Source organism: Ambystoma mexicanum, chromosome 13, assembly GCF_040938575.1.
Source record: "Ambystoma mexicanum isolate Mex_15411 chromosome 13, UKY_AmexF1_1, whole genome shotgun sequence".
Lineage (NCBI taxonomy): Eukaryota > Metazoa > Chordata > Amphibia > Caudata > Ambystomatidae > Ambystoma > Ambystoma mexicanum.
Window position 1 is genome coordinate 52,725,277 of NC_090938.1, and position 26,853 is coordinate 52,752,129.

General features: G+C 44.0%; 1 protein-coding gene across 1 annotated transcript in view; it reads right to left on the reverse strand.

Annotated features, from left to right (window-relative positions):
• EIF2D (eukaryotic translation initiation factor 2D) overlaps positions 1-26,853 on the reverse strand; it is a 161,565-nt gene that overhangs the window by 105,557 nt on the left and 29,155 nt on the right. The window contains exons 3-4 of the mRNA XM_069633185.1: positions 7,939-8,022; positions 7,256-7,346 (exon numbers count right to left, since the gene is read on the reverse strand). Coding sequence (XP_069489286.1) covers positions 7,256-7,346; positions 7,939-8,022 — 175 coding nt within the window. The remainder of the gene's footprint in view (positions 1-7,255; positions 7,347-7,938; positions 8,023-26,853) is intronic.

Consider the following 26,853-nt stretch of genomic DNA (forward strand, 5'->3'; position numbering starts at 1 on the left):
CGGGGGTTTCTCCCAGTGGTCGACTGACTCTAGTCCCAAACACTTGCCTTTTAAGAAGGTTTCTCCCATTCATGCACAGCCTAGGCGGGCAATCACAGAGCAGGGTGCTGTCCTGAAAGGACAGCCAGCCAGCCAATTAGGACTGGTTGCATTCATGCACTCCTAAAAACAAAGGATGGGAGAGGTTCGGGAACCTTCCTCACAACCTGCCTTTCCAGACACACTGGAGCCAGAGGCAGGCTTCAGGGCTGAGGACTGTCCAAGGCAAAACTAACAAAGGGCTCAACTCGGCCTTGACGCACATTGGTAAAACCCAAGAAAGACCTCACATACAGAAAATGGCAAAATAATAATTCCGGGGCCATTTTAACAAAATGCATGGGTGCTATACTGCAGCTGAGGATTCAGCCTGCGGTAGAAAAGCACAATGGTAAGAAAAATTAAACCACTGCCACCAGCCATTTAAAGTAGTGAGGGTAACAAAACATGTTACATACAAAAATGTAGAATAAGGGGCTACGAGGTAAGCCCCCCCACCCCCCAGCACATCACATAAGCTGGTGTGTGCTGGACCTTCAAAGAGAAAAGGTAAGTAGTCTCAATTTCACTTTACTATTCTTGGGAACAATAGTTTACACGAGAAAAGGAATTTAAACCTTATGAGAAATCTAAAAGGGTGTCTCTGTGACACTGCACTGAAGGTGCTGCGTGTCACCATACAAAATGTAGATGCCTATGGAGTTTGGCAGACTCCAAAAACAGTAGAAATACACAATCCAAATTAGGTCAAAACACATGAGAGTGAGAAAAAGGTCCCACTCACTGCAGGTTTCAAAAAGTCCTAAACTACAGCAATAGAGCTGGGGTCTCTAAGGTTGAAGGGAATTAGCACAGAAATGAGAATTCTCCCTAACAATAACTATCAGCAGGAACAAGTTGATTTTATCGGAATGATGAATTTGCTTGTATGTTATTCTGAGCCAATGCTTGATTTAGAAAGGAACATAATGGTTTAAAGATTGCAATACATTGAGTTGAAGTGGGTTGTATGAAGTATTTATAGAATTTACCAAATGCATTGTGAAAAGGTTTGTTGTAACCATATCAGGTTTATTAAACAAATAAAAACGAATGCATTGCATGCCGCCTGATTCCTCAATAGACAACCAATGTGTTGCCTATAGCCCATGTCCTGAAAAAAACCATAGGACATACAGGCAGATTGCAGGCAAAATAACTTTATTGCCTCTGACACGATTCTGACACAGAAGCTGCCCAATGAGGCAAGATCACTAGCAAAATACCCATTTTAAACAAAGTAAATGTGTTAGTGAAAGACCCTTTAGACATTTCATTAGAATAACAACGCACATGCATGTTTATGTATCCACCTTCATAACACCTCCATAACAAACAGCACTTGCGTAATGTGAGAAACCAGAAGGTGTCTCACCAGCTAGTCCTCTGGGATCTGTCATCCAGGTGGCCAAGACACGGCCATCGCTTTTGGATCCAGTTCCTGGGGGTGGAACAGTGCTGGGGGGGGAAGTTGGGAAATCACCTGGAGGAGGGGTGTTGGGGAGGGGGAGTAGGACACCGGATGGTGAGACGCGGTATCCCCTTCCCTGTAACACCGTTTCCCCATCCTACCAGGATACTTCGGAACTCCGCCCCCCCCCCCTCCTTTCACGACACAAACACTTTCTCACGGACAGCTTGCTGTGAGAGAAAATAGACTAAGACCCAAGCTGTATACCTAGCATGTCCCAACACAAGGGTCAGGCAGAGTCAGGCAGTTACTGATAATTACACACACCTGACTTCCAGAACACTTCCCCATGTGGATAAAAGGCGGAGCAAGAAAGCACCCTCCGAGCAAGGCAAAGCATGCGAGGAAGCAGCAGTTGCAAGATGGCAGTTTAAAACGAGGAGAATAACGGCAAGACCAGAGAGGGTTGCAAGGAGGGAAGTGCCCTTGACCTTTTCTGAGAAAAAACGCTACTTTCACAACCCTTCGAGAATAAGAAACATAAGACCAGGAATTAAAGCGGAAGAAACGTGGGTTTGTCGGAGGTAACCGGGGCTCTCCTGTGTCGATACCAGGGAGGGGAGGAGCATTTGCCGCTGTGGTATGTCCTTGGCTCCTACAACAAAACAGCACCAATGAAGTCAGCGCAGCCGGTGAGTCTAGGACACTGATAGCAGACTGATCTGTGTTAGAAACAAGGTTGCAAGCAGCAACATTGTATGACGAAATCTGAAGAGGACAGTGTGTGAAGCCTATGTGATGAGCGACGTCAATATAATTTGAACATCCAAGAGTGACTTTACTTTTGAAGCCAAGATAGATACCATATTCACAGTAGTCCGGCACCATGTTGGTGCTCACTCGAAGGTCTCGGTTAGGTATCCATCTGAGAGGTGTCAAATGTAAATTGTGAAATCGAAGTGGTCCTGCAACGGGTCAAGCTAAACCCTGTGCACATTTCAAAGTCTTTGATAGGTAATACGAACTACAATTGGTCCGAGCACGGCTGAGGAAGACTAATTGTTTAGGAGGAAGGATCTGAGCCCGGCTGAAGGGGATCTGGGGAGAACCATGAGTCACCAGAGAAAGAATATTCTTGAACATTGGATCCAGCTCTTCCATGCTCAGATCCCCTTCTGCAAAGTAACGATTGTGGTATCAAAAGGGGATCTGAGCCCGGTTTCGGGGGATCCCGCCTGAATTGAGTACTTATATCAAAAATAAAACACAAAGTTCTTTTCCTCTTATATCAGGCTTTGATAAGTAAAGAGCCTTGGGCACAGAAGGTCCAGATGCTGGTAATGGAACTGTATCTTTGTGCCGAAGAAGCCAGAGTGTGTGCTTTGCTCGAGTGAACTGCCTTGTCCCGTGCTGAAAACTTGGGCAGGAGAGGCCAACGGCCGAACATCCTGACATCATTTTTGTTAACCCTTCTTTCTTTTTCATGAACACTACCCCACACTATTTGTAATTAGAAGGTAAGGATTGGCAATAGTCTTTTTTTTTTTAGTATAGGCCCTTTTTTTGACGAGACTCCACTAGGACTGCATTATTATTTGATGGTTGTAGCTTGCTCCCATCTGTAGATTTAGGATTGTATAGGTGTTTAATCATACCCTTGTTGAAGTTCAATAAACACCCTTGAACTGTGGTCACTTGTGTCTGTCTTACTATTGATACTATGCCTTCCTTACAGTAAATATCCCAGTAACATCAAATAGTGAAACATGCTGACAATTGTGAGAAACTGGAAGGTGTCTCCCTGACTAGTCCCCAGGATTCTGTCATCCAGGAGGCTAGGACACTGCCATCCCTATTTGATCCAGTTCCTGGGCGTGGACCAGTGAGGGAGAATCACTTGGATGTGGGGTCCTTGGGGAGTGTAAGTGGGATACTAACAGGTGAGACGCGATATCCCCCTTTTTATGACACCTTTTCCCCAACCGACCACGTAGGATACTCAAAGACTCTACCCCCACCTTTTCCAACACAAACACTTTTGCATATCACAAAGGACGACGGATTAACACCCGAGCCATTTACCTGACATGTCCCAACACAAGGGTCAGGAAAAGTCAGACAATTGACAAGAATCGCACACACCGGACAGTCCTTTCCTTTTTTATCCCACAAGGATAAAAGGTGGATCACGAGAGCCCAATACGAGCAAGGTAGACCGCACGACGAGAGAGCTGAGCACGGCAGTTCAAAAGGACGAGAAAGACTGCGTGAACCGAGAGGGTGACAAGGAGAGAAGCGACCTTGCCCTCTCCGACCAAGGTCTATGAAACCTCCACGGAAGGAATCATAAGACAGCAAACAATAGCCAGCTAGTGTTGCAGCAGATGCAACGGTACACGGGACCGTCCTATGCCGATAGCGAAGCAGGGAGAGAGGCTTGTCTACGTGGTACCAACCTTGACTCCAGAGAGAAGAAAAGCCAAGCAGTTTATCACAGCCAGAGGGGAGAGTCGATAAGAACCCGAACTGTGTTGAACGAAAATAAGCAAATGGCTAATTGAACCGTGAAAGTACAAACAACAATTGATTCCAACAGGGGGAAAACCAGCAACAAAGGAGTCCGGCACCACATGGGTGCCCACTCCGGAAACTCTGGCCGATTACCCGATTGTTGAAACCAATGATACCAGAAGGTCTTGGGAAAGGTGAGAAAGAGGTGAAAGTGGTTATACAGGGGTCTAGTAAAATCCTCTGTACATTCGAAAGTCTTTGGCCGACAGATGATTGCGAAGCTAAGGGAAGTGAATCCTGCATCGTAAGAGCTAAATGAAAAGAGGTGCGATTGACACAGTTGGCATGAGTAAACCCGAAAGAGAGATGCTGATAAACGGGGGCGAAGTCTAAAGTCCCGATATACAGAGTGTTGAAAAGAGTGAACCCGCCAAATGGATGTCCACAGTGAACTGTTTAAAAAGACATTAAGATTTGTGAATGCCACAGACAAAATTGTGTTGAAAGCCGTAGTGAACCAAACGAAGGGAGGCTAACATTCGAGAAGGGTCTGAGCCCGGAAGAAGGGGACTCAGGGGTGCAAAGGAATCACCCAATGTGCATAGAGAAAGGAACTTTTGTTTATTATTTTGAAACCCAACAGGTACTCGGAGGCCAGAGACTTTTTGTACAAGAGAGACTTAACCACCAAAGGCCCCGAAGCTGAGAGCGGAACTGTCGGCTCATGCTGGGAAATCTCAAGCGTGTGCTGTGCTCCAGAATCCAACCTTATAGCGTGCTTAAAACGTGGGGAAGGGAGACCTCGACTACTGCATCCTGACTTATGATTTGTGAACAATTCCTTCTTTCTTAAGAACACTATCCCACACTTCTTTTGTATTTAGCGTAAGGATTGGCAATACGTTTTTATTAGTATAGGCCTTTTTATTTGACAAAGACACCACTAGGACTGCCTTATTTTTTCATGATCGAAGCTTGCTCCCATCTTAGATTTAGGTTACGATTAGGCGTTTTTCCAACCTTCCTTTACAGTTTAACAACATTGAACTGTGATCACTTGTGTCTGTCTTTACTGTTGCCACCATGAGTTTGTTACACAATGTAAGTAAACAAATACAAATATAGACTGAAATGCTTAAGAGATCAATACTGTGTAACCGAGACACCTAAATATAGTTGGTTATCTTGCATCAGGGCTCTGCAAAACTATGGCCCTCCAGATGCTTTGGACTACAACTCCCATCACCCCAAGCCAGCATATTCAATGGTGAGGGATTAGGGGAGTGGTAGTCCAAAACATCTGGAGAGCCAAAGGTTGCGGACTCCTGTCTTAAATAATATTATAACGCTCTGGAACACGAAAGACTTGAATTGGAGAATTGCAACCAAAATAATGGGAAGCAGAACCTAATTGGGAGCAGCAAACATAACTATGAATCGTGAATCAATAACAGCTCAAATTCAATTATGGCCAAGATGCAATTTTTTCTATCATGTGCTTAGTAAACGCATAGGACATATATCAACGGCCCTTACAAGAGAGGTCCCAACATTTGTAGCCAGAGACAGACCGGTCTGTATAGGGATAGGATCGGCTTCGACTGGCTAGTGCCTCAAATTGTGGCTGGGACAAATCAATCTAATGCCAGGCATGGCATGTACCTGCCTCGACTCAGCGTTACTGGCCTCTCAGGAAACAATCATTTTCTTAAAAACCACTATATATACTCTTTAATTCGAGTGGTTGGTCTAGTATTTATGTATCAAATCTTCTACAAAGATGTCTTCTACAAAGATGGCACCTCTTGATGCATTCTGCCTTTTTGGGCTTTGAAGGTGTGGTGCAGCTTATGTTCCTTGGTACGGCTAGGCAGGAGGGCCAAAGCTCAAGAGTGCCACACTTCAAAAAAGACAGAAATCACCAGGCTACAGGAGTAATCCCCCCAATTTACTCTATATATCATAGTAACATTTCTAATATAAACAAATGGCAATAAAAATACAGCCATAAAAAACAACTGCTTTTCTGGAACCATATGTAAAATGCTTGCATTTAAAAAAAGTTAGCCTCCAAACCCCTTTTCAACACACCATTGATGACACCTGGGGCGGGGGATCTGCACATTTTGGCTCCTCAGATGTTCTGGGTTACAACCCTCATCAGCCTAAGCTAGCATGTCAAAATAATGAGGTATCCTAGGAGTCGTAGTACACAACATCTGAGAGCTAGTCTGTAGACCTCAACCGTAGAATTAGAGATGCATTAAGAACGGATGTGCTGAGGTTTGGGGGTCCTGTGATTTAATTGGCGTTCATGGAGAAACCAGAGTATGATCAAACAAACAAGTCCAGACTGTCCACTTTCCTTTGCGGCAGCGAGGAGGAAGTACCCACCATCACAGAGCAGCATACAGTGGCTACGTTTATTCGCTCTTCCCTTTTCTACCCGTCAACAATGCACTGGCACTGCATGGTCTCCAGCTTTGACCTTGCAGTCTCAGATTTACCACATTTCTACATTTTCTTCACCCCTTATGATTTTGTACTACTGCCCAGGGGCTCGGGGTCAGAGCCAACGCATTCAATTCACTTTCAGCATCTGCATTAATTTCTAATGCGACTCAGATCCTCCTCCTAGTTTTATATTGGATCATTCTGCCACGGAGCCACCTCCTCCACGTTCAATGCCATACAGTGTGCTCCACCCAAAAGAACTAATAAAAGTGCAGCCTAACATGCAGAGTTTATAATCAAATACGACCCACCGCCTTGAGTACAAAAAGGTTTAAGTTACTGAATCACTCCTGGTAAGCTTATTGATTGAAACTACAGCAGTGCCCCTTCTCTGGACAAACAGTGTTAAAGACATATATTGATTTAGAAAAGAGCCACAGAGAACTAACACAATTCATCAGATGAAGATTCTAGAATGGAACAGAATGCGAGATAAGGCTTTCAGAACTGGGCATTCTACTGAAGCCGAGAACTCTGCCGCAATGTATGTGTATATGTATATATATATTTACATACACACACACATATATACACACACACACACACACACACACATAGGTTAAAGAAAAGTCCAGACTTTCCCTCTGTAATTATAAAAGAGTTTTACACTACACTAGCTGCAACTACACAGCATATTTGCAGCCCTGTGCTACCACAGGAAGGAAACCTGCCTATAAATGGTCTCTCCTTTGAAGGAGAATGTGCGATTGTGTAGTGAGGTGTTGCATTCAGTGTCTGTACCTGTTTCCCACTAAGGTTATAGCACAGAGATGCCCCGGCTGTACCTGAGGGAGGCCGGACGGAGGCACCACGACTCCTGGCAGCATCAGATCTGCAAAGAACGAAATAATGAATTTACCAAATCGACAACTGTTTCAGAAAACATCACTAATTAGGCTGGCACGCAACACATGACAGGGGCAAGATTTCCACCATCAATGTCAGACAAAGCAGGGAAGCCCCAGAGAAAGGTTATGTTCTCACAGAGAGAAGAGGAGCGCGGATAGAGCGGAAATGAAGCTCATAGTAAGGGTGAGAAACAGTAACAGAAGGATGGGAACATACACCAGGCACTGAGTAACCCCCAAGAGAGCGGGAGAGACCAGGTGGGAGAGGTAGGGAGCAAGCCAAGAAGAGATACATAATACATACAGGGGCAACCAATAGCGTGGGAGCAATGAAGCGAGCGAGGAAGGGGAAACAACCCATAGAAAGTGGACACACTGCCCTCGCCCCATCACCCGCAGAGCAAGATTACCAATGGTAGAGAGAGACGGACCAAGGGCCAGCCACTTTTCACACCATGCATTGCCTTAATATTTGCATGCCTTCCAGCATCACCTTCATCTGAAATATTGCCAAAGGGAGAAACATGCAGGTGTGTGCACGCTATGGTGGTTTTAAACACAAAGAAAAGCTCTTACCTGCCCCGCCTGCAAGCTTCTGTAGTACGGGAGGCCATGTCGCAAAGGTCGGCAGCAGGTCTGGATTGGACCAAAGCAAGTACACTGTATGGGAGAAAAGATTTTACAGGAAATGCTTAGCCCCAAAAAGCTTTTATTCAAACCAAGTTATAAGCACTTTGAGGTGGTCATGTGGCCTCGTGAAATCGCAGACCTCCTTCGATGATCTGAATGTGTTTTGCACGTCACGATTTCCGGCATCTGTCCTAAAAAAATCTGTGATCATTATTCTAATAAGATAATTGCTGCTGTGGGGCTTGGTTAGCTTGTAAGGAAAGACAATGAGTGGGAGGGAGACGATGGAAAATGGACCATCGGGTTTGTACAGCGAGGAGGTGAAAGACGTGTGAGCAAGAAAGGAAGAGAGACCGAGAGGGGGTGGTGAATGGAACATTGGGGGAGGAGGAGGATAAGTGTAGAAGGAGGGATGGAGACAGATAAGTGTGTAGGTGAAGGAAAGGACATCGAAGGCAAGGGAAACTGAGAAGAGGGGGTTTAGGAGAGTTTTCCCAAAGTCTACCAGCAGGCAAGACTCTATAAAACTATCCCTTCGTGTACAGGCCCAAACTCTTAATATAAGTCTGTACTACTAAAAGGTTTGGTAGAATGACAGAGAAGCCAGGCTTATCTTATAAGGAGGATGTGAGCTGTAGGTAACTACAATGAACCCAGTAAATACTTTAGCCCAAAGAAACTTTTTTTTTATTTTTTTTTTGATAATTTATTTTCAAAACAGATGAGAATACATCAACATATAATACAATATGGTTACGTACAAAGTCATAGGAACAATAAATAAAAACAGCAAAATCAGTGAAACAAAACCCACCCAACCTCCTGTTCACATCTCATTACCTACATAATCAATTCAGTACAGTTCCAAAAATGTTCCCCAAATCTTTGTAAACCAACCCATTTTGCCTTGTTTTCTATACAACCGTTCCTCCATAGCTGCCAAATCCCGCATTTCAATCAGCCCCAAATCTTTGTCTAATGTAGCAATCGACTTCCAATTTCTAAGGATAATCTTTTTTACCCATTGCAGCTCTTCTAAAGAACCATTTTTTTTGGCATTGAGTGAGATCTTCCAAAATGGAATCATTCCCCAGAATTATTGTCTCAAAATTAAAATCAATTGTCACATCCAAGATTTCTTCACAAATACCACCGACATCATTCCAAAACCCACGGACCTTCACACAATCCCACATCAAATGTTACATAGTACCATCCTCCTGAACACATGCCCAACATTCCGGGCCATCCTTCAAACCTCTCCTCCGCAATTTTTCCAGGGTCCAATACAAGATCTTAATTTGTCTTGTCCGTTCACTCAGTCCCAAGGAACACAATTTAACATTCTCACACATCCTTGTCCAACTTTCCTCAGTAATGCCCATTCCAATTCTCCGACCCCATTCAATTCCTAGGCAATCATTGCTTTTATAATTAAGAAGAATCTGCCTGTACCCCCGGCTTGCCAATCCACCCTCATTCACCAATGATTTCCTCGTAAGAAATTCCAGATTGAGGCCATTCTGAAAATCAATCATACCAACTGCCAACTTCAATTTCCTGTAATCCGATAATCTGAATCCGTCAATACTAAAGTCTCGTAATTCTCTCGCGCCTTTCCACTCACCCTCAGTGAAGAGGTCGCCAATCCATTTGATACCACCCAAAAACCATTTGGGCCAGAAAAATGATTTACCATTCAATTTAATAGACTGATTCATCTAAACAGACGCATTCGGATCCCTGTATGCGTTCACACCCAACAAAACATTCAAATTCTTCCAGAAATCTCTCAGTGATGTAGTCAATATATCTTTTACTCCTTTCGATAAATTGGTTAACAATGCCCTTGGAGATAAAGGACCATTTGCACTCGCTTCCCCTGCAGCCCATACACTAGGACTCGTTTCCATGTAATCCACCAAGAAAGCACAATTAAAGGCCAGATGATAGGACCTGAAGTTTTGTACACCTAAGCCACCTTTCTCTAAAGGTAATTGTAGCTTCCACAAACAATCTAGCCGGTTTTTTGTCCCACAAGAATCCTTGTATTAGCCTGTCCAATTATTTCCAATAAGAAGCCTCAATATTCAGTGGGACCATACTTAAGACATAGTTGATTTTACGGGCTGACATCATTTTTAAAGAATAGACCTTCCCCAAAGTGACAGATTCAGTAACCCCCATTGTTCCAAATCAGATTTAAAAGCCACTGTAATCACATTCATGTTCACTCTTACCAAGTCACAGATCTTTGGAGTGATCCAGATCCCCAAATACAACATCTTATCCGGACACCAACGAAACCCTAGATCAGCGACATATTTTTTGTTACATCCAGGAACCAGCGGCAACACTTCAAATTTGCCCCAATTCACTTTATAACCAGAAATCTCCTGGAATGAAGTTAAGACCCCCCATCAACGTCGGTAACAACAGACGTAAGTCCCGCAGGACCAAAAGTATGTCATCTGCAAACAGCCATATTTTTTTATATAAACCCCAGCATGAAACACCCACTATATCCAGCTGATCTCGTATGGCAGCCGCCAAAGGCTCAATCGCCAGAACGAATAACAAAGGTGAAAGAGGGCAGCCCTGTCTCGTTCCCCTTTCTAATCTAAAAGGAACAGATCGAACCCCATTAGTGTTAACATCTGCTGTCGGTTCCGTATACGAGAGCTTAATCCATGATCTAAAATTCACTCCAAATCCCAACTTCTCGAGCACTAAGAACAAGAAATTCCACTCCACCCGATCGAAAGCCTTCTCCGCGTCCAATGAAAAAGCGGCCACCTCTTCCGTCTCGTTCGATGCCTTATTAAGTGTGTGAAATAAACGCCTGATATTGCTGGAGGTTTTCCTCCCTTTCACAAAACCCGACTGATTTTCACTGATCAACTTCGGTCGAAGACCTTCTAGTCTATTAGCCATGATCTTTGCCAAAATTTTGTTGTCTGTGTTAATGAGACTAATCGGTCGATAACTCCCAGGAAGCGTCTCATCCTTTCCCTTCTTCGGAAAGACAGATATCATAGCGTGTCTAGTCGAAGCCGGCAGTATGCCATCAGCCAAAGAAGACACATACATGTCCTTAAGAAGATTCAGGGCTGAATCTGGTAATATCTTGTAGAATTCTACCGGAAAGCCATCAGACCCGGCGATTTCTCAACATTTAATTTGCTGATAGCCGTCTTAATCTCATCTAATGTCAGATCCTTCTCCAATAACTAAGTCAAAATCCGAAACTCTAGCAGGATTCGCACTCTCAAGAAAGTCAATAGTCCCGACTGGCACAGCAACTTCACACTTATATAAATGCATGTAATAATCCCTAAAAACATTGTTAATTTCAGTCGGCATAAAAGTGGTTTGGCCATCCTCATCTTGAATAGATGCAATTGATCATTCAGCTTCCCTCATTTTCAACCTATATGCCAACCATTTATCACACTTTTCACCCCTCTCAAAATACTCACATTTCAGGTTATAGTATTTTCTTTCTGTCTTCTCCTCAATTATGTCATTAAGTTCCTTTTTCAGTTTCCTCAACTCAGTAAGATTATCTCTGTCAGACGGGCCAGCCATTACTGCCTTGGTTAAAACATCAACCCTAAATTCAAGTTCCTTCTGTCTATTTGCAGTATTCTTTCTCAATCTGCACATCAAATTAATCAGATAAACCCTCATAGTGCATTTTAAAGCTTCCCATATTACCTCCGGCCTCACATCGCCAGTATGATTCACTGAAACAAAAAAATCAATTTCTGCCCTCAACTTATCTACCTCCTTTTCCATTTTCAAATACGCATTCCATTCTCCACGTATAGGTTCTCTGAATAGTACCTCCCAAGTCAATACTCATCATCACGTGAGCATGATCCGTCAATAAGATTGGGCCAATCTTGCTTGACTTAAAGTTCTTGGTCATTAGACCAGCTTTCATCAACATGTTCAGTCTAGAGTAAGCCGAATGCGCACCCGAGTAAAGACTGTATTCTCTAGCATGCAGATGTTGCAACCTCCAACAATCCCGTAAAGCATGTTCCTCCATCAAGTTTTTAAGAGAAACATAATGGCGATCACTATGCCTCAAATTTCCCGGCACACTCCTATCCAAATCCTTATTCAAAATAGTATTAAAGTCACCACCCAGGATGATGTCCGAACCTAAGTCTTGAAGCGTCTGCGCCACCTTCCTAAAGAATGAACCATCATCTACTGACGGGGCATAAATATTACATAACGTCACCAAACAACCTTGAATATTAACTAGAACAGCCACCATCCTGCCCTCACCATCTGACAATTCACGTACAATCCTCAAAGGACTATTCCTCCTGATTAAAATTGCCACTCCTCTTGATAGCGATGAAAAACTTGAGCCAAAGACCCTTCCCACCCAACCTTTTCTAAGGCTACAAATTTCATCTTTAAGTAAATGAGTCTCCTGAATAAAACAAACATGGCGCTTCAACTCTGTCATGTGATTCATGACCTTTAGCCTTTTCTTCGAATTATTTAGTCCATTTACATTCCACGTAAGCACATGTAAATCATTAGGCATTTTCTCTGACCTACCAATTGCAAGCGCATCAACTACAGGATCCTCTACCAAATCAGATAATCTAGAAAGGTTACCACAAGATGTGAACAAAACCACCCCCGTCTGAAATAGAAGCAAGTCAGCAACAACAGATAAAAACTACACACTAGATATAACATTCTAATAAGTCCAGTGTCCCGGACACCCCTCTCTAAGAACAAACCCAAAGAAACTCTTAACACACTTGTAGTTATATTAAAATGTACATTTATTTCACATACACAAGGCGATGTAAGTAAATACTATTTATACTAACCAACACAATAGAAAACATAAGCAACACTTTTTCAGGTGACTGCTTCAATAGTAGTAGCTCGCAACCAGCAATGAGCAAAGTTCAATGGCAGTCCAACTGCTTCTATAGTAATGCTCCGTCATGTTTTTCGCTCACCTGAGTCGAGGTGTGTGGAGAAGACCAAGAGATATGCTTGTGACAATGTTTTTGCAAGAGATTTAACTCCTGAAGAAATGGACGCCTCTCTCCCGACGCCACGCTTCCCAGAGTGGTAGTACCTGGGTCGTGTGGCTCCTGGAGTAAGGCTCCATGCAGAGGTGGAAGAAAAAACCCTCAATAGGGAAATAAAACACAGGAGAATGTAGTGGTTCACATTCAAATGTAAAGGGCTGCGGAAGCGAACAGTGTGTATTATGGCCGGGTAAGTAACAGTAGAGGAAAAGTCCAGATTCTGCTGAAGGCTGAGGCAGTATGAAGAATTCCTGTGTGGAGGCAGCAAGGTGCAAAACCTCCAGAGCTTACCCAAGGAAAGAAACAAACACAATTGCAGAGTATGCTGTGTCCGGAGGCAAGAAGTATGAAAAGCAGAGGTATGCACAGCAACAAGCAAGGCTAGAAACGAAGAAAGCAGAAGGCAAGCAGCAGCAAACATGGAGTGCAAGGAATGTCCATAGCGAAAAGGAAAAAGATACAAGCCAGGAGTGAGGTAGCAAGGAGAAAAGAGGACCAGGGAATTACAAGAAGGAGCGAGGACAACAAAGAAGCACTGAGCTAAGGATTTGGACAAACAATACTGTAGCGTTGAGATGCGCTGCAGGTCCCGCATCTTCGAAGTTTGTAGCTGAGCATTTACTATCACCATGGAAACATAGGTTCCCGCAAGAGCATGAACCACAGAACCAGAAAGGAGAAGGCAAGTCCTGAATGTAGTATAAGGCGGCCGCCATCTTAACAGGGATAATACAAGTTTTGGTCAATGGAAAGCACCACCTATACCATAGGGACCATGAGGGGCGTTTCACGACAGCCTGCCCCTTACAAAGGCGGGGCCACCAGGTTTGCCTGGGTGGAGATGGTGGAATTGGCAAAGAAGCCTTGTGGCATGTACAAAGGAATGAGATTCCCAAAATCATTCCAATCCACCAGGCATTGTAGGCAGCCTCTCCGAAGCGGGAGTCACAAATATGTGGCACTTTGTATTCAGGTGACGAATCAACAACCACTGGTACTGGAGGTAAACGACCCGGAGGAAAAGGTTGATGAAAGGCTTTAGTATATAAACATGGAAAAACGGATGAATCCGCTTCCATGAAGGAGGCAACTGAAGACGAAGAGAGACTGGTTTGATCTTATGCAGGATCCAATAAGGACCAAAGCAATCTCAGAACCAACTTGGGACATAAATGGTAAGGTAAGTTCTTAGCTGAAAGCCACACATTGTCACCTGTGGCACACGGTGGGGCAGGTTTCCTTTTTCAATCAGCAATTCTTTTTGTAGCCGCCTGAGAGAGATGAACCATGGCGTCTTTTTTAATTGAATGAAGGCTGGAGCTCCAGTGTTCCCCTGAAGAAACGTTTGACTAGTGATCAAAGATAGAAGGAAAAACAGCTGGATGGAATCCCTATGAAAAGAAGAAAGGACTGAACTTGGTGGAAGAATGTGTAGTGTTATAAGAAAAATTGTCATCAGGGAGTAAGGTGACCCAATCATCATGTACCTGTGTAGAAAATCAGCAGAAATATTGTTCAAGGGTCTGATTGATCCTTTTGGTGATCCCATTGCTTTGCAGATGATACCCTGATGATAGAGCTCATTTGATGCCTGTTTTACGACACAATTCTGACCAAAACTGACACATACTGAGAACCTCGATCACAGATTAGGGCATTTGGCAATCCGTGTAATCTGAATGTGTCGATAAAGAACACGAGACATTTCTTGTGCAGTTGGTAACTTCTGTAATGTTGAAAAATGTGCCATTCTCGAAAATACATCCACAGTGACTTATCACTGTATGACCTTTTGGAGGGAGGTAGTTCTACAATACAATCAGTAGAATAACTTCCCCCACTCAAATAGGTGCAGTAGGTTGATGGAGACGTCCCACAGGTTTTCCTTTTAATGGTTTTGTTTAACAAACAAACAAACAAAACAGGTTTTTATATGTTGTAGAATAGATGTTTGCAATGAGGGCCACCAGAATTGACGCTGAATTCCATTATATGTGGCATGAACCCCTCGATAACCTACTGCAACAGCGTAGACTATGGGTCGTGGTTCTCTCCTAGGCTATAAAAAGGCAGTGACCCTTGAACAAAAATCCATGTTTTTTTACTCAAATGCCAAAGATTAGACTGGACGAGTTGTAAAAATTCTGGTGAAATCATTGCATCTTGTTTAATGTGTGTCAAAAAGGCATCCACAGAGCTGTGTTATAGGGCATGATAGATGGGGGTTTCCATATGATATTGCTGTGAAAGTTCATCCGCAATAACATTTTCTGTCCCGGGAATGTACGCAAGATTAAATTGATACTGCGCAAAAAAGAAGGCCCATCTGGCCTGTTGACAGTTGCGACATTCTAAGGAACGAAGGGCTTGCAAATTTCAATGATCATATCTTATAATTGGTTATTTATAACACGCTTAATACCAAGATGTTTCTAAGCACCGATCCGGGGATCAAACCTGCGTTGCTCCATGTCTTGTTTGTAAGGCGGGCCTGTTGCCCCAAGATATCCTCCTGATCAGTCCTAATTAAAGCTGGAAACGTTGAACCCAAAAAGATGATGTTGCCATTCCACACAGGCATGGCGTATAGCTAGGAGTTCTTTTTCGATCACTGAATGATGGCGTTTACATTCAGTCAAGGTCCTGGACAAAAAGGCTATAAGATGTTCTATTTTATTTATTTTATTTATTTTATTGTTTGCTTGTTAGGTGCTCATTCAGTAAGAAAATACTGTTTGAAAGCGCCCACAGGGCAAGGGAGGGAGCAGGAGTGGGAAATACATTAAAACACAATATATAAAAGCAGTGGGGGGGGGGGGAGGGTCTGGGGAGAGGAAAACAGGACAAACTTACTATGCCTTGCGAGTATTCAGAACTTGCAAGTGCAGCAAGGTAGAAGGCACGGGGTCAGTGCTCTGGAGTCTGAGCTCATGGGTGCACCACAGATTAAGTGCTAGGAATGTTGAGTGCTACACGACCAGGAGCCACGAGGGGTTTAAGTGTGAGCCACCAGGGCGGTGGGTGTAAGTGCATATAGACAGGAGCTGAGTCTCCAGTACTGAAAATTTGCCTTGTTTTTCTGAAATGGCTCCCAAGGATCCATCCACAGTGGGTCAAATATAACAAAAAACTGATGAATACCTCAACTTTCAAGATTATTTTTTTTTAATTCTTTGTACAGGTGCTTCCCCCGCACCGTCGGGAGGATTGTGGTATTGATACCTTAACCAAATGCAACCATCCCTTTGGACGGATGTTCATTTTGTCGGCACCGGTAAATTTGGCTCTAAAAACCTATACCAATCTGGAAAACTGTCTTATTCGGACGTCCAAATACCCTGCTGGTCTTCTTTGTTTTTTGTACCAAAAAAAAGGACACCTGAAAGCTCACGCCTTGTTTGGATTACAGATGATTAAACAGCTTTACTTTAAAGGATAAATACCCCTTCCCTTTTCGGATATCTCAGTCTTACAGGAGCCCAGATATTCGCTTATTTAGATCTCAGGTAGCCTATCATTTGGTCCGAATTCATCAAGGTGACTTGTGGAAGACTGCTTTTAGAACACCTTTTGGGCATTTTGAGTATTTGGTAAGGCCTATTTTGCTCTCATGAATGCCCCAGCCGTCTTGCAAAGATACATGGACCAGGTATTTTTTCGGATATGCTATTTCATTTTGTTATCGTCTATTGATATTTTGATTTAACTCACCGGACAAGCATCTTCATCAAGAACACGTGCGTCAAGTCCTTGTGAGTTTACGAGAAAACAGTCTCTTGGCTAAGATGGAAAAATATGTATTTTCCACCAAAAATCCATATTTTATCTTGTTTACTGAGGTGTTGGAGGTGAGGGCCCCGAGGATGCATAAAGGCCCAGGACACCAAATCACAACAACTGTGGGATTAGCAGAGGAGAGAAGAAAGGGAGGAGGTGGTAAAGAGGAGAGTTAAGGAGCACCAGGAATTTAAGAAGATCCTGCTCAAAGCGCAGAGGGAGGGGGAGGCTGTTCCATAGGAGGGAGCCAGCTGAGGAAAGTGAACGACCACCTGCCCTCTGTTTAGCAAAACCTTTACACACAGAGTTAGAGCCAGAGGAGCTTAGTGGTCTAGAGGGTGTGTATTTAGTAACATAAAGTTGACCATAGTATGGTCCCTGGGCTCAGACCGTCTTGTGGATGATGCAGAAGGATTTTTATTTAATTCATGCAGCAACTGGGAGCCAGTGAAGACTTTAGTGCAGGAGGGATACAGTGGCTGGGCTTAAGGCCAAGGATAGGTCACGCTGCCCTAATCTGGATTAGCTGGAGGGGGTCGCAGAGTGGAAGATGGTAGATTCAGGAGGAGGCTATTGCAATAGTCAAGCCTAGAGAGAACCAGGGCTTGGTCACATTGAGCCTCTGAGTGAAAATGAGAAAAGGAAGAATTCCTTTGAGAAGGAAGAGCTGAAAGTGGACCTTCTTGGCAATGTCCTGAGTGTGAGGGAGGAAGGAGAGAGAGGAGTCGAAGATGACTCCAAAGTTTCTGGCTTCAAAAGGCGGCACAGGAGGAGAGCTCAAAGAGCAAGGCCAGAGTGAAGGGAAGAAGGAGGGAGCAGGAGTCCCGATGGGAAGGATCTCAGTTGGTGTTGAGCCAGAGATCATTGGCGGTGCACCAGGACTGTATGGCAGATGGGCAGTCAGGGATGATGGAGGGTGCAAGAGCGAGTTTGAAAAAGCTGTTTGTCATCTGCGTAACGCTGGAAGTTGGAAGAGTAAGGGGAGAGGAGGCGTGCAGGCAGAGCAAGGTACATGTTGAAGAGCCAGGGGAGAGAACAGAAACCTGGGGGACACCACAGGTGGCGAGGGAAGAATGAGAGGAGAAAGTGCCCAGGATGACTTGGGAAGAGCGGTCAGTAAGGAAGGATATCGGCCAGTCCAGTGCCCATTCCGAGATACCAAGGTTATCGTGGAGCCTTTGTACGAGGATAGAATGGTTGACTGTGTCAAAGGCAGAGAAGAGATCAAGAAGGATAAGGGCAGAGATGCGAGCAGGTCTTCACGGGTGTTCAGAATAGCAGTTTCTGTGCTTATAGATGCTCGGAATCCAGACTGATGGCCATGGAGACCACCAACAAGTTCAGTGCGAGTTGAGTTGGGGCAAAACCAACGTCTCCAGCAGTTTCCCCAGGAAGGGGGTGATGGAAATAGGGTGGCAGTTGGCAGGACACGTAGGATCTGATGAAGGTTTTTTCAGGAGTAGGCGCACAAGGGAGTGCTTAAGGGAGGAGGGGAAAGATCCTGTGACGAAAGAGTGACTGCAGAAATCAGCGAGAGCAGGGGCAAGAGAGAATGCTATCCTTGATGGTCCTGCATGAAGAGCAAGGGGAAACGTGCTTAGAATATGCCTTCATGGAGCGGACAACTCTGGTAACTTCTTCAGGTGTGACAGGGGTGAAGGAGGAGAAGGACAATGATGGAGGAGGGGGGGTGGAATGGAGGAGAGGGGGTGTAGGACACGTTGTGAGGGAAGAGTAGCAAGGGTGGTGAGGATGTCCTGGGTTTTGGAGCCAAAGCATGAGGCCAGTCCATTGCAGAGGGCCTGGGAGGGAGAAGGAGAGGAGGAAACCGAGGAGGGGTTGGCCAGTTCCCTGCTGATCTTGAAAAGTTCAGCCGTGTTATTGGATTCACCGGAAACACGTGCCTGAATGTGGGCTCTTTTCTTGGAAATGAGGAGTGTATGTATTGCCTCTGGATCAGACAGCAGGCCAGTTTGTCAGATGATGAGCCGGAGGTTTGCCACTTCCGTTCTGCTGCCCTGCACTTAGATTTCAGGGCTGGAAGTCTGGTGTCGTACCAGGTGTTACGCTTAGAGGAAGTTTCGGGCGGATCCTCATGACTGGGGTTTTACGCCTGCACCTACAGCTGCCTCTGAAGCATCCGTCTCCCCTATAATGATTTTTTCACATCAGGTGGTTGAATTATGGGTTCTTTTGTGAACAAAAACTGTTTCAGAGATCGAAAGACTGCTTCCGTTTGTTCAGTCCATTGGAAAGGCATTTCTTCAGTAAATGGGTTATTGGCAAAACAAGTTCAGAGAAATGTGTTATGAATTTTCTATAGAAATTGTCTGAACCCAAAAGCTGTTGAATGTGCTTTACGCAAGCGGGGGTAGGCCAATTTAACACTGCATATATTTTCTTGGGGTCCATGGCCATCTCAGTAGGTGAAATAATGTAAACAAGATAAAATATGGATTTTTGGTGGAAAATACATATTTTTCCAGCTTAGCCAAGAGATTGTTTTCTCGTAAACTCACAAGGACTTGACGCACGTGTTCTTGATGAAGATGCTTGTCCGGTGAGTTAAATCAAAATATCAATAGACGATAACAAAATGAAATAGCATATCCGAAAAAATACCAGGTCCATGTATCTTTGCAAGACGACTGGGGCATTCATGAGAGCAACATAGGCCTTACCAAATACTCAAAATGCCCAAAAGGTGTTCTAAAAGCAGTCTTCCACAAGTCACCTTGATGAATTCGGACCAAATGATAGGCTACCTGAGATCTAAATAAGTGAATATCTGGGCTCCTGTAAGACTGAGATATCCGAAAAGGCAAGGGGTATTTATCCTTTAAAGTAAAGCTGTTTAATCATCTGTAATCCAAACAAGGCGTGAGCTTTCAGGTGTTCTTTTTTTGGTACAAAAAACAAAGAAGACCAGCAGGGTATTTGGACGTCCGAATAAGACAGTTTTCCAGATTGGTATAGGTTTTTAGAGCCAAATTTTCCAGGGCCGACAAAATGAACATCCGTCCAAAGAGATGGTTGCATTTGGTTAAGGAATCAATACCACAATCCTCCCGACGGTGCGGGGGAAGAACCTGTACAAAGAATTAAAAAAAAAAAAAAGAAAAAAAACATCTTGAAAGTTGAGGTATTCGTCAGTTTTTTGTTATATTTGAGCCACTGTGGATGGATCCTCGGGAGGTATTTCAGAAAAACAAGGCAAAGTTTCAGTACAGGAGACTGGAGAACAACGTTAAACGCAACACTCGGATCCTAGGAACAAAGTCCATGCGGCCCAATTGATGAAAGGATTGTGCAATTGTAGCCATGGGATACCAAGAAGAGCAGGAAAATTGGCAGCCTTAATGAGGTCAAAAGTAAGGTTTTCTGAATACTGGGCTATTGTCATGTGCAAAGGGAGAGTTTACTACACTGGGTCTGGACGATACAAGAGTTCCTTCTATGCCCTCCACAAGATGAACAGATCATTTCATGTAGGAATTTGATGTTGTGTGACCCATGTAATGTCCATAAAGTTCCCCACTGCTCCACAATCAGCCAGGGCCATCGCTGTTATCGACTCATTGTTGGGGGAAACAATGGCAATTCCCATAACGACTGGATTTTTTTTTTTTTTTACTGCTGAGAGTATATATATTCTGGGAATGCTCCCTTCTCCCTGTTCCGTGCTCCATCTAGGAACGGGAGGTGGCATTCCGCGAATGCCTACAAGGGGCTATGGGGCAATCCCTCACCAAAAGAGACCGGGAAGCACAATAGATACAAATCCCTTGTGGTACTCTTCGTGCTCATTCTTCAGGGGTTAGCGGTCCCCTAGCAGCTCCCAACAGTATAGGCTTGGGTTCCGAAGTGGCAGAGGTACAGGAGAGAAAGTTTTGTCAATGGATCTCTGGTGACAAATGAGTGATTCCTCCTTCGTTCTTGGCGCCGATCTTGAAGTCAGAAGTCAATCTGAAGGGTTAGCAAAATCAGGGCATTCAGATGATCTGGTCTTCGTACTCTGGCGAACGCTTTCTTAGGGTCTTTGTTAAAGCCTCTCCTGTATACGACACTGCAGGCATTATCTGACCATCCCCAATTCTTTAGCCAGATGTCGGAACCTGGAAGTATAGGTCATGACACCCTGTGACAGTCCAGAGGCTCTCCTGCGAAGCATAGGCTGTATCAGCACGATCACATATGGCTCTGAAGGCAGCAAGAAATGCAGGGTAGTTGTCCAACAGGATAATTTGCTGTAACCAGAGGCGTGGCCCACGATAAGGCATCCCCGCTAAGGTGAGACACCACAAAACTGACCGTAGCCAGTCAGTGGTATACAATAAGGGCTCACACGTCAAATGAACAGTGCACAAGTCCAAAACTTGACGGAATTTCCTTGGGTTTCCATCATACTTCTCTAGGACCATACCCAAAGTGGGATTTACTATGGCCATGGTATCTCTAGCTATTACCATTTGCTTAAGGGCCACATTTTCAGCTTTTAGGGTCTGGACTTAAGCAGGCAACACTTGCATGGCACCGATTACGCCTGGCATAGGTTACATTTTTTCAGGAGATGCTTGGCATCTCAAACAGTCAGGTTTTTTGCTCACCTGAGCGAGGCGTGTGGAGAAGACAAAGAGATATGCTTCTGACAATGTTTTTGACAGAGATTTGAGTCCTGAAAAAAAATGGACGCCTCTCTCCTGACGCCACGCTGCCCAGAATAGTAGTACCTGCGTTGTGTGACTCCTGGAGGAAGGCTCTGTGTAGAAGTGGGCAAAAAAAAACCTCAATAGGGATAAAACCCACAGTAGAATGTAGTTGTTTAGATTCCAATGTAAGGGGTTGCAGAAGAGAAGAGTATGTGTCTGTATTCTGGTTGGATAAGTAACAGTAGAGGAAAAGTCTAGATTCTGCTGAAGGCTGAAGCAGGATGAAGAATTCCTGTGTGGGGCAGCAAGGAGCAAAATCTCCAGAGATGACCCGAGGAAATAAATAAACACGATGATGGCAGGGCATCAAGGGCCCATTAGCAGAAAGTATGAAAAGCAGGCAGCAGGAGTTTAGAATCCAAGAGGTATGCAGAGCAACGAGCAAGGCTGGAAACGAAGAAAGCAGAAGGCAAGCAGCAGCAAAAATGAGTGCAAGGAATGTCCATAGTGAAAAGAAAAAAGATACAAGCCAGGAGAGAGAGCAAGTAAAAAGGATTAACGGGGAATTACAAGAAGAAGCAAGGGTGAGGGCAAAGAAGCGTTGAGCTAAGGACTTGGGCTAACAATACATTAGCGTTGAGACGCGCTGCAGGTCCCGCGGCTTGGAAGTTTGTAGCCGAATCGTTTACCATCACCTTGGAAACGTGGATTGCCACGAGAGCACGAACCACAGAACCAGCACGGTTAAGGCAAGTCCTGCATGTAGTATAAGTCGGCTGCCATTTTACCAGGGATAATACAAGACATTCTGGTCAATGGAAAGTGCCACCCATGCCACAGTGACCATGAGGGCTGTTTCACGAGAGGCTCGCACCAGCAATGAGCACAGTTCAGTTTACTTGTAAAATCATTCAGACAATGTTTTGTTGTAAGGAAAAGGGGTTATCCAACACTAGCAACAGCAAGTTATTACTTTGTAATGCTTTTCAATGAGTCCAAAACATTAGCAGACCATAGTTCTCAGTTGAGATAGGGTGCAAAGTCTTATGCAGCAGCAGAAAATGCAAAGTTCCACTTTAGTTACTATTAAATATAATGCTTTAGTGGAATAAAAAACAAAAAGTTACTAGTGACCTTGGAAAGGACTCCCTATAGTTGCTGTGGACAAGCTGTTAAGCCTGGGCCATGGATATGGGTGACTACCCAAACACCTGGTATCACACTCCAGTCACACAGGAGCGACAATTGGGCTAGAGGCAAGTACTACCTTGAGCCCCACAGTACCTTAGGAGTATTGAAGAATATGCAGCTGGATTATTTCCTGTCCAGCAGCGATGGACCCGGTTTCCTGTTCCTTGGTCATGGTGACAAAAAGGAGGGACTCTGGAAAGGATGTTGCAGCAGCAGTTTGCGAGAAGGACACTCAGTGAGGATTTCTTTGGTCCCCCACATCCAGGCACCTTTTTACAAGCTCAAAAGTGAACGGTTACCGCCTGGTCGATCCACTTCGATTCTGCAGTCCTGCACTCTGGTGAGGAGACTTTGAGGAGGGGCATCTTGCCTCTGGGAGGTCCAACTGGAGCTCGCCAAAGTTCTGGGAGGATTAATTCATGGAAGGATGAATTGGGTCGGAAGTCCCCTGGTATTGGCGGTTTGCAGCCCTGGAAGGTCACAGCACATCGGGGATGGCTCGTTCTTCAGCTCGTCTTATGGCTAGTAGGTCCAACCGGCCAAAGAGAAGGAGTCACCCTCTTCAAAGCTCCTCTGTCGATTAGAAGGGGTCAGGACAGCAGTAGTCTTCAGCTTCGGATCTTCTGTTCCAGTAGTTGACTTTCCTTCTGCCTCATGGACCTCAGCTTTTATCAGGATTTCTCATTCATTCCTCTGCAAACTCTCACTGTAGTTTACAGAAAGGGGTGGGTGGCTGTTCGATCAGGGCAGCTAGCCCCCCAGGGAGAACTGGTTCCATACAAGCACATCAGCAGACAAAGGGCAGGAGAGTGACAACCTCCTCCCCTGCATCCTGTCCTCACAGACACACTGGAGCCTTGATGGGCTACGGAAAGGGTTCCTGCCAAAGACAAAACTCAGATTCAGACCTCGCCCTCCCAGGAAGTCAGTAGAAGGGCTAAGAAAGGACAACCACACAAGAAATGGCGAAAAAGGAAAGGATCCACCATGTTAGAACATGGGGACCCCTTTGTGCATAACGCGGGCTGTGAATACAGCCTGCGGTGGAACATTTTACATAAGTCAGTAGAACACGTCCACTGCCACCAGCCATAACTATAGGGTTGTCATAGTAACCTAAAAGTTACAGGAGCAGATAAAGGGGGATACTAGGTATCCTCCCCAGCGCTTAAGGTGGGGTGGGCTGATCTCTCAAAAGTAAAAGTTTAGGAAGGATACAAAGTATCCCTCTTTCCCCAAGAACAGTAGTTTTTAAAGAAAATAAGAATACGAAAAGGAGACCCAAAAGGGCCCTCAGCAACACCGCACATAGGGTGCTGTGTGCTAAGTGTAACAAAGATGCCTTAGGAAGATAAGGAGTAAAGCAGGACCCCATAACATAAGGTAAAACAAAGAACAGAGTTCCCAAGGTTAGAGCAAATAATAATGAATGGGGGTTTGGGGGTGGGGGGAGGCTCCCCTCATTCGGGAGACAAAGTAAAAGATCCAGGAGTCCAGATAAAAGTAGTGGGGATCCCACTAGAGAGGGGATTAAGCATAAAACTGATACATATCCCTAACAGGGGGCAAAGGAGACATTGTGCTCGAGTGTGTTTCAGAGCCACTACTGATGCAGGGTTTTAGGAAGTGAACTTTAAAGGACATGCAATGTTTAACACAAAAGTCTAACCAAACTCTCACTTGGCAGAGCGAGTGAGCATTAAGGCTTAGAGTAAGGCTTAGAGTAAGGCTTAGAGTAAGGCTTAGAGTAAGGCTTAGAGTAAGGCTTAGAGTAAGGCTTAGAGTAAGGCTTAGAGTAAGGCTTAGAGTAAGGCTTAGAGTAAGGCTTAGAGTAAGGCTTAGAGTAAGGCTTAGAGTAAGGCTTAGAGTAAGGCTTAGAGTAAGGCTTAGAGTAAGGAGATCAGGCGCTTGGTGTGAAGTACCATTGATACGCACAAGACTTTATCAAGCAATAGATTGCACACACAGTAAAGTGCACATTTGTTTAATACCACAGATGCATTATGCTACAATACTACAACTAAAAGACAAATATATACAATCACAGTTAAGGTGTACAAAGGGGACACCTATGGCACTTTAGAATGAATACAGCTCAATACAAAACAAGAGCTAAGGGGGAGGGGGCTGGATTAGTTATCACAGGCCTTATACAATTAGAAGACAAAGCCAAACTTCAACTAAACATAATGATTCCAATGCTTGATCATCATGTGCGGACCAATGGTCTCGAAAGAACTGGCCCCGTCTAGGACGGACAGACAGCGGGGCCCTTGTCAAGAACTACAGGTAATGCCAAGATAACTACAAAGTCTTAGTCAATTACTTGATACGATGTTTCACAGCTGTAAACTGCATCACTATTACTGGGCAACATTCCACCAAGGGGCCCATCTCTTCAAATAATAAAAGTGAAATTGTTCAACAGAAAGGCACCCCATCTGTGAAAATAAGTCAAATGCATTTAAATGCCATATTTTTAAAAAAAGGCTACAGGACTTATAACTTGAGGGTAGTTACATCAGATATTTTGCATCATATCGTGCTCGGCCGTCTCTGGACGATGCAACATTTCCATTTTATAGTGCATGAATTATCAGCTAGTTGGTACCCTCAACAGACCAGCTACCTTGGGTCAAAGTAGTCTATTTACCAAGTGTGAAGTGAGCAAAGTACAAGCATCCACCTGTCCACCGTTTTTAGCAAGGAGGAAATAAATTGGAGCCCTGCAAATAAATTATTCTGTCTGAAATGATCCTAATTTCCTTATGACCTTGTTCACCCCTCAGTAAGACTGATTTGAAATTAAGGTTGCTAGAACGTTCAACATGGTTAAAAGCAGTAAGTTACTTGGGAGTCAGGAAAAGTGTGCTATTCATTTTATCTGTCTGTAGCACATAACCACTAATTTTTAAGTAAGGAATTATTTTTTCAAATACAGGTAAAGTTTGTGAAAACTAAATTCAGGAGGGATATGACCAAGAAGGGCGTCTACGTTTAGTTTTCAAATACAAAATCCATCCATATATTCTTCTGAGGGTCCTACTGAGAACGTGTATATTGTATTTTGTAGCATTGGTTTATCACAAACCTTTTAGCTAGTTCAATACTTAAGACCACAAATTACAGTTTTCATATCAAGATTGAAACCTACCAACCATTACAATTCATCAACACAATATTTTTCTCTAAAAGCATTATAACGAATTAATGTATCATAAAATATTGTATTCAAGAAGTTTATAGTAGCTAAAAGCAGATGAACATTTTCACTGCCTATTAAAACAGCCCAGCATTCTTTGATGGATAGTGTCCTATTGCACATGTAAAATGTCCCCTGGTACACAGCTCTCCGATTGGTTAAATCCCTGCAGGATAAGAGGAGGTGTTTGAATGTGGTTTTGCTCCTTCTCTCCTTTGCAGTATCAGCAGTCGGTAACCAACTCACTTGAACCTGAGCATGATGCGAACATCTCTCTTGTCAAGTAGTAGTTCATTCATACCCTGAGAAATTGATTGCTAAAATAACCGTTGGGGAATTTAGATAAATACGTCGGCATTGTCCCGTATGCTCTAATTTCATGTGTGCAGTGATAAAACAATGTAAATGTGTTCCATTCGTTCTGTGCAGAGATCCAGTCTGATCTCCAGACTTCCTTAATTTTTTTGATTTTGAGTATTTTTAACACGCACCAGGCAGAATGAACTACATTCGGGCGCAGATATTTACTAAGATTGGTATCTATCAAAGGGTTTAGGGTATTCACTGTGTAGCGGCTGACATATAATCTCTAAGGTTTACTTAAATAGGAAGATTTTTAATGCCTTTCTAAAACTTTCTAGCGATGAGCATAAGCAGATGGTAAGTGGTAGATGGTTCCATACCTTTGGGCCAACGACTAAAAATTTCCTATACACCTTTGAGACCCGTTTAGTACGGGGTATGGTCATATGCATTTTATCTCCCGATCTGAGATCTCTGGATGGCTCAAGATGCTGGGTCCTAGCACCCAGATATTTTGGTGCGTGATCGTAATAGCACTTGTGCATAAGGCAAGCCATCTTGAACTTTACCCGATCTTCCACCATCAGCCAATGAAGAGATCTGCATGAGGCTGACACATGATCTCTTTTTCCCAAATGGGCTATCAGCCTAACTGCTGCATTCTGGG